The following is a 15129-nucleotide window of genomic DNA, read 5'->3' as shown; positions in this document are numbered from 1 at the left end:
ACTGGAATTTGGACAGGGGAACAATTTACCTGCAGAGGTCATACCAGCATCTGGAAGTAATGAAGTCCCAAATAGAAGTGGTAAAACAGAGGGGAAAAACAATGCGGGGGATTGTGCGCTGCCAGTTTAGAGCAATGGTCTTAATGAAGGTATTTTTCCAAATTAGTAGCAATGAGTCTGTGAATCAGAAATAGTAGCTGTGACCCAGAGCTCTCCTGACTCCTCAGATCCTCTGAAATCAGAGGAATCCACCTGATAATCCAACACTATAAGGCAGAAAAGGAAAAGTAGCCTTCTACTAGTGTTTTGTACTCTGCTTCACCTTCCTGGGAGCTTTGACCTATGCATCTCACTGAAGATAGCGTACAGCAAGGAACAAATGCTGTCACTGTGTGTGATGCAACAGAACTTAACCCTGAAATCCTCGCTTCGCTGAATTTACTGCCAGCCCAGCAGGCAGATTTTCCTGTATGTTTTGGAAAAAAACTTGCATGGCTGTTGTAGCAGGTAGATTAGAAGGGGCATGAGAGGAAATGTGAGAATTTCAGTCTGAGAATACAGGATGCATAATTTCATATAGGGTGCCGTGTAAGACCACATTCATGCACGTGAAAGTGTGTTCTGTTTTGCTAAGATGCCTGCATCATATGGAAACTGAGCTACAAGAAGCAGGCAGAGCATTCGAGCACTGAAATAAAGAGATACATCATCTGTGGTGAGTGACCATATGAAAGGAATGTAATCCTAAGTGATTCCAATTAGTACAATGCAAAAGGAAAGGAGCGTAATTAATTTTGGCTTTATGATCCTATATAACCCACTTGTGCTACATACAGCTTGTGAGATGAAATATTGCAAAATCCTTAGGGTACAGATAACAGAAAACAGTGGTTCTTAGGATGGCTGCACCATGTGAAAACATACTAAAGCACAAGCATATTTCTTCAGAGCTTCTTATTTATTTTCTGACAGCTCAAGCTATAGTAATTGCAATAAAATCTAATTCTAGTGAATATTTGACTTGAGTTTTGTTCTTCTCCCAAAGCTTTCATAGGACAATTTAATGACGTGACAGATTATCAGGAGCTTGTTTTAATATTAATTAAATCACACACAAAGACAAAATTCTTAGCCCTTAAAATTACATAAACAAAATTGATTTATAAGATTTGATCTTAATGGGGAGTGATATGTTCATTGGTATTGAGCCTTTGATCTAATATCACTTTATGCATACAGCTGTGATGAGAAGATTAAAAAAAAACCATAATAATATGTGGAAATTACCAAAGGTAAAATTGTGTTTAGTAACATAGCACTTTATTTTGTGTAGTAGGAACACATACTGAAGAAAACCTATCTTTGGTCTTAGGGATGGCAGCAGCAGTAGGATTGTAATGCATTTGAAAGAAACAATTTTCACTGAATCTCGCATATCTAGTTACATTTCTTTCTTTTCAAGTAACTCGGATGAGTAAATTTTACATAAAAAATTTAGTGACTGCGTCTCTTTTTGCACGTTATTAGGCAATTGTTGGAGTCCTCACTGATTATAGGAGGTCAGCTTATTCTCATTATTAAATGACAGTGGTCATTAAAATGCCAAACATATTTTTATAGAATTCCCTTTATAAAATGTCAGCAAGTCTGTAGGTTTTTATTAGTCCCAAATCAGATATTTCAATAGACTGTTTTTAAGTATTCCCAAAACAACGTCCATTTCTGACTTTTTGAGACCACACAAAAATATTACAAATTAATCAGATTTCCAGATTTCTGCATAATAACTCTGCACATTTATTGTTTAATCCTATTCTAAAATGCTGTTATGATTGACACCTTGCTGTAGAGATAGAAGTCAATTGAATAATATGTAGCAGTCAATTTTATTTGTACCTTAATGTGCTGAAGTATTTTTTTTTCGCATTTCCATTATTTATAAGTCTGTCCCCTTGGAGAATATATAGAAGAATTTGTTTTAAATGAGCTGATAATACCCTCTTTAAAATTTATAAGTATGACAGAATCATATCCTTTTTCCTTACCGCTCCATGGTGTGCCAATAAACTGGTTCTGAATTATCTTGCACTTGCTATTCATAGGACAAACATTGGAAAAGAGCATCTTGTTAAGGTTTACTTAGAACGGCATTTCAACTGCTCATCAGAAAAACCTAGCAGAACAGAAGCTATCGTACCAGCCAGGAAAGCTGATGCTGTTACCAGGGTTTTCTTTTCAAGAGACCACAGTACTCTTGCAGCTACTTTTGATACTTGCTGTCATTCTTTCAGCTTCAAAGATAAATGTGGGCCTGATCACGCCATCAGCCCTGAAAAACTTTGTGAATCAATGCGAGTGCTTCACCTGGAGGAAATGGAGGATTGGGACATAATTTTGAAAACATCTTGGTACTTTTATACAACTGATAGGATGTTTTTCTTTCTCTTTTTCCATTTCAAATCTGTATTGCAGACTTCAGCAAAATCCAGTAGGGCCGGACTGTGTTCTGTGCTTAGCAAGTCATTAGTGCCCCGCATATAGTTCGATTGCTGGATATTGATCATCTCAATAAATGCTGGAAATCCTTGGTTTCACAGAATTTTGCTCGCCCCCCACATGCAATTTAGAAAACAAGCTGTCATTTGGAAGCATACCTGTTTTCAGTTTTCATAGTGCCTTTTTATTGCACATCGTACAATGTGCTGCTTCAGTAACTGACAAAAGAAAATACTTTATTAAGATACAAAGCAGATGTTACTTGATTGTTTTTCAGATAATTTTTGCTTTCAGAAATTAGAATGGCTGATGCTCACCTAAGCGTAAAAAATGCAGTTCCCACACACACACAGAGTGCTCATGTACTGTATATAAATTGATGTATAATGCAACCCACATTAGCTGGGTTGATGATAGCTTCAGTTTCACTGCTGTCAGATTTTTGTAGCTCCTTGAATGAGTTGGCTGGTCTGAATGAATGTTAGCATAATTTATGCAGCTGATAAGTGATTTGAGTGCTTGAGTTATTGATAAAGCACTTTAACATATCATTTTCAGCTTGATGTTATGTGACATCAGAGTAGAAGGTAATGTGCCAGTCCCCGGGCTTGATATTAAAGTCAATCTGCTGTTTGGATTTCAGAGGCCAGAGGAAACACAGTGCTGCCTGACACGAGCCCAGCAGACCAGCACCAACCCAGTCAGTCCCATCCTGCATTCCCTGTTGGGCCTCAGGTCAGTATCTTTCCTTTTGACTAATCAAGACGTGCAATTTGATGAAAAGTAAATAACTGTGATCATCTTTGATCTATGTAATGTAGAACATGTGATTCTGTTTGGCTGCATTTAATGTGACAAAAAGGGAGCATGTATGTATCATGTATATGTTTTAAAAGTTATTTGTTTGGAACGATTAGCTTTTTGTATGTTTTTCTAAAATAAAACCTAAGCAGGTTTGCATATTTAGGAGGTTAAATTATTTGAATTTCTTATATAAGTTATTTTTTAAATGCATCATAATTTTATATTAAAAAGCTTCTGTAATTTTAATGCAACCTTATTGGCTCTGACAGTTCTGCCTGTCACACACAGCTCCTGCATTAGTAAAGGCATTTCATTATCTTTTATGCCAGCTATTTATTTTCTTTAGAGCAAAATGTAAGCATAATAGTATGGCACTGTATAACATTTTAAAAGATTTCCCATATCACTCCACAGTTTTATCCAAGTTCAGTCATGCTCTTAAGAAGATATTCAGTGTTCTTCCACTTCCCAGGATAGTCTTGGTCTGGTAATTGTTACTGTAGTGTTTCAGCTTTTACCAGTCAGTATAAAACTGGGAAAATTTGGGAAATGTTGGCATTTAGGTACTTGTAGACTGACTCGAGTTAGGCCTTCTTGTGTTCATAAATTATCTTTGGTGCATGTGTAATGAATTCTCTAGTCTAGATTCAACTGGGATTGCTACCATGCTACATGACTGTAAGGCTTACAGCTTCAGCCTGTCAGGTTTGTCAAAATTTTCTGTGTTGGTGAAAATGTAGGCTTTAAGATATTGGAAGCAGTGCATGTCTATAATGGAACACTAAAGGATCCCAAGCTAGAAGACTTATAAGTGTGTAATACTGAGCTATGCACAGTAAAATAGGCTTGCTGTCTGTGTTTTGTTACAGCCATTACTGACAGCCCAACAGTTAGCCTCAGCAGTAGCGGGGGTGATGCCAGGAGGCACTCCAGCCCTGAATCAGCCGATCCTTATTCCTTTCAACATGGCTGGGCAGCTGGGGGGCCAACAAGGACTCGTCCTAACTCTACCTACAGCGAATCTCACCAACATCCAAGGGCTGGTAGCAGCAGCTGCAGCAGGAGGCATCATGACTTTGCCATTGCAAAATCTACAAGGTAAGTCATGTTTAGCATTTTGCTAATAGGTTCTTTTGCCTGTTTGTTTCACTTTATCTCTCTGTTTTAAACCAAGTGATCTCTTTTTCCAATGAAATGTTGCTCTTGATGTGTATTGAAAGTTAATACTTAGATTGTTTCTGAATACTTGAGAGGTACTTAAGGGATATTTGCATTTTTATAAAAACAGATTGGAGGTTAGGTCTTAGATTCTATGGGTCAGTAATGTAAAGTACTTGAATGATTCATTAGGCTTTTCTGTCATCAGTGGTCAATGTTCAGTGCTCACAGTTCACTTTAGAATTTCAAATGGCAGCATGAAGACAAGTATTCTGTTTTGCCACTGCTGTTAACGGTAGCTGAATGAATAGGGGCAACTAAAAACACAGTATTGCATGAAAATAACTTTTAAAAAAACTTTTATTGTAAAATCAGAGTTTTCTCAGCTGCCATCAGTGCCCCAGATAGGTGTTCTCATTCTTGCTGTGGGAGGTCTGCTTTATCAGTAAGGTTCCGCCATCCTCATCCAGGCTGTTGAGGGAGTTACACCACTCCCTCAAGCCACAAGCAAAGAGTTCATCTCTGTATGTATCCTCCCCATTGTCTGAACTGTACCATGTTTGCAACAGTTCTACCCTAAGATATCTGCTGCATTCTCCTTGTGGTCTAAAATCAGACAGAAAAGCAGTTCTGTAAGATCCCTGTTCTTCCCTAATATTCTCTGCTGTTCCATCAATGTGTCTAACACTGTTAGAAACAGTACTCCATCCAAACACATATGATATAAAATACAGATGTATATATTTACTACTCCTAATTACGTTGATTGCTTCTCAGAAAGCAGTTGCAGCTGAACAGAACTGAAACAAGTATAGCAAGATAAGCATTAGCCAATATCTTAAAATAGAATTGTACAGCTTTAATGGAAGAGGATGGTAAGGAAGTGATTGTCCATTGTGAAAGTGATAAAGGTGTGAGCAGGAAGTACCAAAATAAAGCTTCAGCTCTTTCAATTTATTTATTTAATTGTTTTTACTTCTTGCTGATGTAAATGGTAGGAAAAGTTTTCCTCGAGTGGAATGGTAATTTTTTTAAATGAATGCTCTGCATGGCGCTCTAAGTACTTTTTAGTTATTAAATTCTGGTGGCTGCTGATTACCAGATGAATTGTTTGAAGCACCAAATCCTACAGGTTGTGAAACAGAGAAAAGGAAGAGACAGCTCATGTGTTGAACAAACTCCCTTACAAAATCGCATGCATGGTATTCTCACCTGTTGGAGCAGCTACTTGCCTTTACCTTGTGCATGTTTTAAAGTTTAATGTCAACAGACCTCTCTTATCATAGTTGTAAATGGTTTTCACTTTAATGTTTAAAATAATGTCTCTCTCATACCATTAAGCTGCACTGAAGAACCTGTCATTCATAAATCATAGATGAAAAGGACACACTAATGCACAAATTTTGCTTGTTTAAAATTTGAGAGTGCATGTAAAGTAGGGAACTGGAGATTAAAAAAATAATGCGGGAACAGGAGCGGGTAAAAGCAGATATAACAAAGTGTAGGGGAAGTGGCTTTTTAGCGTAGGTGGATGATGAAATCTTAATGAAGAAATAGGCATTATAAAAATGTATCCTTCCACTCTGGAGTGCTCCAGGTTATAGTTGCTGGGTATGTAGTATTATAAATAAGCATAAGCTCGTGCAGGTCTTACGTCGTTTATTCACCCCGCGTTGCAAAGCTGGAGGGTAGGGATTAAGCCAGGCAACCTTTGCTCTTTAGTTTAGCCATGGGTGTCTAATTGCTAGCTAAAAGGTGTAACTCTGCTGCCAAATACATTTTGCAAGCAATGACCTTACCAGATGAAAAGGTTTCCTTTATAATCTTTACTGGTAGATAGAAGCATGGGATCAAATAGAGACTTGCTGGAGCACCAGGTGCAGTTCCCTGTCTATGAATGCAATCACAGCTTCCATAAAGTAGCTGAAATGAACAGAACCCACAAATTCACCTAGTTACGTTGCTGTTTGCCGTCTTCTCTACCCTTCCCTCCTGATCCTCTAAGCAAGTGCCACTGCCCTCATTATTTGAAAATGAAACTGATACACAAGGAAGCGAAGTAACTTGGTCAAGATAGCTCTTAAGAGCCCTGAATCATAGTCATAAGCTTCTATTGCTTCCTATATAGCCCACTACCCAATGCATGCATGAATGAAGGTAGGAGTCAGGTGAGAGTGCTGTGTTTCTAGAGAACATCTTTAGCTGTGTGGTATCATCAGTTCCATTGAACCTGATTGACTTCTGGTCCCTGTTTTTTTTGTGGTTATTTGAAAGATAATCATGGAATGTGTGTTCTGCTTTGTAGCCAGCACTTTTATAGGAATACTAATAGAAGCCCATGCTTCAACACAGTTTTGGTAATACCTGCCCTTTGGGTGAAATCAGACCATGTTCATCAACTTCCATCTCTCTTAAACCTCACTGTGGCATGGTCAACCTAGATGGCTGGGGGACATGTTTTCATGCTGTTTTCTAACCTGTCTTATTACTCCTGTTGTCACATCTCTGTCCTTGAATTTCCAGTGCAGTCAAGCTCCTGCGAGCTGGGTCTTCTCCTGTCTTCCTTTTTTTTCTCTCATCAGTAAACTTCTAAACCTCTTCATCACAAACTACCCCAGCTAGGTAACTCAAAAGACACCCTTAAGACTTTTTGAATAATGTATGAATTAAGAAAAGTTCTGATCTAGCAGAGTACTTCAATTTATACTAAACGTTGATCAAGGGAGTAATCCCACTACATTTTGTGTGATCCACATGTATGTTTACCTGATTTTCTTCTCAGGGACTTTCAGGTCTGGTTCAGGGTGATAAGTATGAGACCTCAGGGTGACTGGATAAAACAATGAAAACCCTTGGTTGTGGAAAGAGAAAAGAGCATTCAGAGATAGGAATCATAGAGGAGATATGTTAAGCATTTAAAATGAGAAAACGGGAGTTTCTTTAAAAATTCAAGACATTGGTAAAATGGAGCGATTAATGATATGGAAATTACTCACACAGTATAACTTATTCAGTGAAATTACCTATTCTTCGGTTGTCAGTTACTTATAAATAAGATTTTTTTTTCCAAATGTATTTGTGTTAAATTGTTCAGTTGCTATATGGTCCTGATCCAGCACTAAGTCAATAGAAATTTTGTTCCTGTAAGTGAAAAGAGGTTTAGACTAAGCCTCTTTCAAAAATACTTTTCTTGATATATACTTGATTGTTTTCTGTTCATTACACTATGTCATTTGCCATGCACACTGCTATACCATACCTGTTCCCTAAGCAAATAAGTCAAATGTGTGTGAACAGAAGGAAGGCAAGTGAATGTGTAAATTCTTGCTGTGTAACTTACAAAAATGTGTTTTCCCTGGCTCCTATTAAGCAAATTTCATAGGCACAAGGAATATGCCAAGAATACAATTTACTGAGATGCCAGAGGGTTGGTGGCAGACTAGAGCCATCTGCTTTAGAGTAAACAGAAATCCCTGAACATAACACAGATTCACCTATGGAACTTTGGCTTTCCGCCAACAGTTCTTTGAAGAAAACAATAAAATCACCAACCATAACTTTTTACTGTAATTCACTAAAAGCACTGAAAATAAGAGTTGAAAAAACATCCAAAAAAGCTGTTGTCCCAAGAAATTTACACACCTGTTTTCCCCTCACCATTTCTTAGAATTACAGCTGGAACACAGCCGTGCTTTCCTAACCAGCAAAAATTTTGGAGGTGTCACGATAGCAATGGTGAGGTTGTGAGAAGGGAAAAAGTGAGGCAGGTACCCTAGAAGACAATGTGTTGCCTGTCTATTGCTTTTAGTCCATTGCTTCTTGGCCTGTCCTTATTGACAATGCAGAAAACACTCTGCCAGATTTCCTGTTATCTTGTCGTCCAAACTGGTGTTCATCAAAATCCAACTTACTGTCTATGGGAAACTTTTCTCTGGGCCAAACAGTTTCAGTTTCTGCATCTCCTTTGCTAGTTTGGGGGGGGGGGGGAGTGTGTTCTTTTTTTTAAATTTTAGTTATCCTTCTCAAGAGTCTCTCCAAGGGACTAGTAGTTGCTTAATCTCAGAGTATTCAGTAATGCCTGGGAGCTGATATTTGTGGAAAGACATTCTCTCCTTAAGCCCATCTGATTTTTATGTCTCAATGTAATATTTCTGTGTATCTGAACAGAAAGATAGTTTTTGGAGGCTGAGTTTGTTCTGTCTTGTTTTTTTAATATAATTCTTAACCCTGTTGATTTCATGCTGAAATCACTGAGAAATGGGAATGTATTCCAGTGCTGAGGCTAAAGGCTGTCCTCTCATTTTGTTCACTTTTCCATCACAGCCAAAGCAGTTTTAGCTAAAAAGTTAATGTATTTTAGCTATCATTTTAGTATAGTATACATGTTCGAAATGAGAAGAAACTAGCGTGGTGTTGCCTACCAGCTCACTGCTGGCCACTCGTGCGCCATGGATAACAATTTGGTAGTCTGTCTGCAAAGGGTTGGCCCAAATATATTACATCACATAGCAATGGCACAACAGTGTTTTAGATAGCTCCACTGATACGGAGCTTGAGTGACACTTGAACCTTGAAAGAAATCAACAAGTTGGAGATTCTAGCCTCGCGGCACTGAAACTTTATGTATTTTATTTCCACTACACATTGTACTGTTCCTAAAGTGGATGTCAATAATTTATTTCCAAGCCAGATTTTCTCAGTCTTGAGTTCTGAAAGAAATGAGAACAAACTATCTCCCCAAATCATTAGTGAAAGGCTTCAGTGCTGAAAGGAAGCCTTGCATGGCTGAAAATGTGAAATCATTAAATTACATTATTTAAACAGCGGCAGGTCATATTTTAGCTGCAATACAATGGAAGGGGAAATGTATTAAACATCTCGAGAGCTAGGAGACAGCCATTAAAATGCACTGATATGAGTAACAATAGACATAGATGATGGTAAAAAAAAAAAAAGAAGGCTTTTTTTATGTGGAGATCAGTCAAAATGAATGTTGGGTAAAGATAATGTTAACAAAAAGGAAAAAAAGCATTGTTTACATTTATTAGATCTTGTTTCATCTGAACATAGATTTGTATCATTAATTGTGCAACAGATAAAGTAAACATGCTCCGTCTCCATCCCCCATGTACACACACCTTAAAAATCAGAAATCAGAGAGAGATGAAAAACAAAAAAGAGACAGAAAAGAAGTAAACTACAAACCTCAATTGCTTACTGATCTAGAGTCCAAATTCCAGTATTTTAGAACATTCTCCCCTTTTAACTAAAGTGATGCAGTCCCTATTCATTTGTATTCCCCTTCAAGTAACATGAAATAGCTTTCAGAGTCTACAGAAAGGCAGTGTTTCACTTATGTATTTTAATGAGCACCAATGTCAGTAATAATCAAAATGATGTTTCACTTAGAGGAATAGTTTATTCCCAGGTACTTCTGCAGTGTACTAACATAACCAGAACAAGAATGACAAGAACCAAGAAAAGGAACTGCATTCGCTAGCAATTTCTGTGAAGCCCTCAAACTAAATATACCTCCCCTATCACTATATAAATGCTGCACATAATGCAGTCACCGTGAAGGGCTCACTTACACAAAGAAGGGGTTAGCCACCCCCTAAGACTAACCTCCCTACCTTAGTACATGGAAAAAATAGGAGAGATTTGTGCATCCTTAAGCACACTGTGGCATGCACAGAGCGCCTGTGGATTAGCAGCCACTACAGGAGGTTTCCTCAGGCTAACAGCTGTATTCCATCCAAACTGTGTTGTAGGGGAACTGAAGTAATTGGCAGAGATCCCTAAAGATGGGGTAGGTAGAAGGTTTTGTGTCTCCGTCTGGTCTCCCAGGAAATGGACTGTTTGGAAGGCCTAACATTTGCTTCTGAGAGAAAGGGCAAAAACTGCTTTTCTGAAGGTAATACAGAAAGGACCTTACTGGGCTGGTTGTTTGTTTTTCCCCCACCATACAAAGCTTCTCCTGTGGGAATGCTGTGGCCCCGTGTTAATTGCTCATCTTGCTCAGTGGTAAATTGCTGCCTTTGCAGAGGGAATGTGAAAGGTTCAGGGCTTTATTAGTTACTAGTTGTTTATTGATCACTACCAGTGTGTTAGCTATTTGTTGTTTGGATTTTCTGCCCCATAAGTTAAAGGCCTACCGTCAGAGACATTAAAATGCAGTAGTCTTAATGCTTGTGTGCTTGGTTGTTGACTTCCACCCGAAACAGACCCCAGACATGCCTATTTTTTCACTACTGATGGTTATGGAACGACATCAGTGAAGAGTAATGATGTGATGTAGATCAAATTAATTCTGAAATCAAAGTGTTCACACCTACTTAAACTTTGCGGGCCAAGTTTTGGCAGAGTCTAAGTTTCCAGACTTTTATGCCAAGAAGTGGATGGGAAAGACAGAAGCAGTCTGCTCCTCTCCAAAGTTTCCACCAACAACGTATTGGTTAACTGCTCCCTAGCAGACATGATCACTAGGCTAGGAATTGTAGCGTGACTGGTATGCAAGACCTGGGCATTTGTGGGAATCTACCCCTTTATTCAGCCCTGACTCAGACTGATCCTGCTCCTGGCAGGAATATTCTGTGTGCAGGATTATAAATGAAATTTCTGTCAACCAGAACATGGACACATTTTAATGCTGCTTTTAAAGTATATCTTTGCACCTGTTTCCAGGAGCCTTTAATCTTCTTCTTGAATTTAGACCATGACAATTTAAATTAATGTAGAGAAAACTCATTCCAATAATGTTAAGCACTTAACTTACTGTAATCTTATAAAAGCCAAAAAATTTCAAATGCAAGCGAAAATCCTAGCTAGTGTTTGTCACTCTGTTCCTCACCTTCGCATCGTAGCGTGCATGCTACATGCACTGGTAGATCACAGGCAAATAGATAGGTACATCTGTATGGTATATGCATATATGACTCATACGCTGATCCAAGACTCCTTACTGCAATAGAGTGAGTTATAGAAGGATTACCAGGATGGATTTGCAGCCTTCACTCTTAATTTCCTTGCCTTAGTGGATTTAAGTCAGACATTTATAGTCTTTGTGGTTTAATTTCCTTTGTTTTTCCATAGTGTTTGTATTAATAAAATCCCTGTGATTCATGTTTTAAAAACTCCCTGGATACAAACTTGTGTTCCTGATAGCCCAGTGAGATTCTAATCAAGCACATATATATTTAGGGACTCATAAAAACAACAAAGTCTTTATTGACCAACTGGGATTATGGGCATTTTTAATAGTGTGAACTTTGAATGCATGGAACATGCAAGTTAACCACCTGGGAGACAATTCTTTTAATGAAATTTCTTTAAAGTCTATGTGGTTCTATACCACAGAAGCACACACCTCTTCTTTTTTTGGAGACATCCTCTTTTTCTTTTTTTTTTTTTTTTTAATTTTCATGGAAGGTTCTGAAGATGTCTTATGACTTTCTTATGAAAATCTTAAAGATTATGCATCTTGAAACATTTTATATCATGTTTTTTTTTTTTTTCCTTTTTTTGAGAAAAAAATTCTGTCTGCCACTGAGATTGCTCTAGAAATGGGAACAGGACCTGTCTGGTGACATCAGCAACGATGAAAGTGAAACTCCTTGGGTTTTCTTGTCCCCAGACCTCCATGTGATTTTATGTCTTTTGGGTAGAATTCTGTACTCATGGAGATCTTCAGGCCTCAGTCTCATTTTGCTACCGATCCCTGAAGCTGCTTTCATTCCTTTAACGTTTTGTCTTTACAAGCCTATTGCTCTGACAGATGTAGCAGAGAGCACACATGTGAGGCCTGTGTTCTGCTCTGCGCTCTGCTCCAGACATCCCATTTGATGGCAGATAATTCACGTGTGTTTTCTGCAACTCTCTTCCCACCTGTAAATGAATGTGTGGATAGTTAGAGCTATGCTTTCCTAGAAAGTGGCTTAAATCACTACTGTTAGATGCCTTGAGCTCCTCAGACACAGCTAGTTCTTTGCTAAATGTCCTAAATTCTTAAGTTTCGTCCTGGTTCATAGACCTAAAAGAGGCTAGGCTCTTTCTCAGTAGCTGCAAAAATAAGGTGAATTTTCCTTACTTGGGACCTACAGTGACCTTTTCCAGCCCATAGAAAAATTGGAAGTTTCCACCAAGGTTAGTAAGATCCAAACCAATATGGATCCTTAGACTATTGCCTGCTATAGGATTTTTGCTTATCTATTTTAATATGAATATTGCTTTTAAACTTAATCAACTGTAGATTTGACATATCTTACAGACTATTCTTTCACTTGGTTGTGTTTTGTTATGGTAAATTATGCGATGTTAAAAAGAAATCTTCAGCATAAAGACAAGTTTCTCATCTCACTTCCATGATTAATTCTATTCAAGCCAGTGCTGATGCTTTGGATTTACATAATCTGATCCTTGGATAGCTTTCCCTTTCTGCTTCTCAGATCCCATTTCAGTCTCTTGTCCCTTTCCTCATCCAGTGCTGTTTGTTTCTGTCCATCCTTTATATTTCAGCTTGTTTTTTTAAAGTTATTCACAACCCAAATATTCCTGAATGTATTTTGTACTGTGCAGCTGATTTCCCATTACATCAGCAGTAATAAATGAAGAAGAGGTACATGTCTAGAGGTGATAAACCTGTTGTAATTTTCCCAGTATATTGGGCCTCTGTATTTTAGAAGATGCAGTTGTAATGGCACATGAATCCTGTCTAAAAAGCAAGGAAATGATAGGCATACATTTTCAGGAAATTCACGTATTGGCAACCTGAAAGTTGTTTCTTTTATTTTGTTTCTTTTTAAAAGGATAAAACCTCTCAAGAACAAATTTTGTACGTGTTCTCTGAAAACAGTAGTTCTGGTAATCTGAACAGAGCAATCACTTTCAGATTCTCTCTTGGAGATTTTAGCTTTTCCTTTCCCAAATCAACGTTTGAACTGTAAAGGAAGACCATATTCCCCTCCCAGCACTGTAGCATCTTTAAAACATATTCAGTCCCAGCTTTTTTTCCTCCGTTCATTTTACTGGTAACAAAATCAGTTCTTTAAATCTTTTTTTTTACTCTGCTTTAGCAGGAGTGGTAGTTCAAAGTTATGTCTTATGAAATTACATTTATCTAATATGAGCACCTTGGCCACTTGCAACCAAAATTAAAAACATATACTATTTGTTCCATTTGTCAGAAGAATATCATTGGTTGGAAGTGTAAGACTTATCAAGTGTATCTTTATGCATTTATGTTCCCATGAGTGCCATTATTTTAAAATTTCGTAGTGGTATTTATATATATTCAACGTTTGACATAAGATAATTTGAGTTTGCTATGTTTGTGAGATAAGTCACAAGGGAGAAAGTTGTATTAAATAAATAATAGAGATAAATTTTAGACTTCCATATATTTCAAAGCTAATGCAGCTAACTTGCAGTGGAATGGTAACATGAAGACACAGTGCTATAATATGATTGATTTGTTTTGACAGCAGCCAAATAATTGAGAGTGAAAGGTGTCAGCACAGATGAAATATTGTATAAGCCACATTCAGAAGGCAACCCCAGCAGCAATAGCAACTGGAGTTTTATTTCCTTTGATATCGCACTGTTACTCACTTCCAGTTTATTATAAAACCATGAAAGGTACGCAACTTTCCATATGATGGAGGCTTTTACAGAGGGGATAGAAACAGAAGTTTGTCAGGTACTTGAACAATAGATACTGACAATGGGATTTATGATGGATACAATATACAAGGGTAAATTATCTTAATCTTTCCCCCTGGTTTTCTCTCTTCTTTTAATCCCTTTTTACAGGCTACTGCTTATCTGGCATCTTACCTCTAGCTTGGAGGGTAAGTGACTCCCTCCAGAGCAACCATCAGTGTCAGTCTATGGATTGCCTGGCAGGGGATTGATGCAAAAGCAGTGCTGCTATTACCCTCCCCAGCAGTGAGACTTGTTTTTAGTTCACCTCTTCTGCACAGCAAACTATACCCATTCTGGCTAACTGAGATGGGGTAAGGCTTGTGTATTTGCATCATGGCATCCTACTGTACTGCAAGGAATACAAAGAACTATAGCATATTTTGAGCCTAGGGTAGTTTAAGTGCGCAAGTAACCTAGTACAGAAGGTAGCCAAATAGACCAGCTGAAATAATGCCTGAAAGCAAAATGATTTGAAAATCACTATTGGTCTTCCTTAAAAGCACACTGAACAAGAGAAGAGGGCGTGCCTGTAAAAACACAAGCTATACAGCTTCCTTTGTTCTGAAGCCCCATTGACTTCAGTGGGAGCAAGACTCCAAGGTACAGTTTGAATTGAAATGTCTATGTCCTGCCATTCGTTTCAGAAATGCTCCATTAAGAAGACACAAGTCGATGTGAATGACAAGGGTTCTCAGTAATGAGCTCTTGCTCATGCAAAACAAAACAAACTATGACAACCATCATGTTAACAAGATCAGGAACCCTTGTGGCTTTGTAATGTACCATCTAATCTATATCTATACTTATACCTATACAAATATAATTATCTTACTTGGAGAAAAGTAAATAACAGAATGGGATGAGATTTCCAATACAGAGCAATTTATACAGTCACATTCCACTTGCATTCTCTTTGTCTCCTGATCCGATCATTTCATAAATGGCATGGTGGAGATTAGAAACTGGGGCTGA

The 15129-nt window shown here is 37.9% G+C and overlaps 1 protein-coding gene across 1 annotated transcript in view; it reads left to right on the top strand.

Annotated features, from left to right (window-relative positions):
- POU6F2 (POU class 6 homeobox 2) overlaps nucleotides 1–15129 on the top strand; it is a gene marked incomplete at both ends in the record, with an annotated part of 314808 nt that overhangs the window by 131498 nt on the left and 168181 nt on the right. The window contains 2 exons of the mRNA XM_082306980.1: nucleotides 3140–3231; nucleotides 4170–4398. Of these exons, the coding sequence (XP_082163106.1) occupies nucleotides 3140–3231; nucleotides 4170–4398 (321 nt within the window). The remainder of the gene's footprint in view (nucleotides 1–3139; nucleotides 3232–4169; nucleotides 4399–15129) is intronic.

This window comes from Platalea leucorodia (genome assembly GCF_965183815.1).
Source record: "Platalea leucorodia genome assembly, chromosome: 1".
NCBI lineage: Eukaryota > Metazoa > Chordata > Aves > Pelecaniformes > Threskiornithidae > Platalea > Platalea leucorodia.
This window is presented reverse-complemented; position numbering and strand designations above follow the sequence as displayed.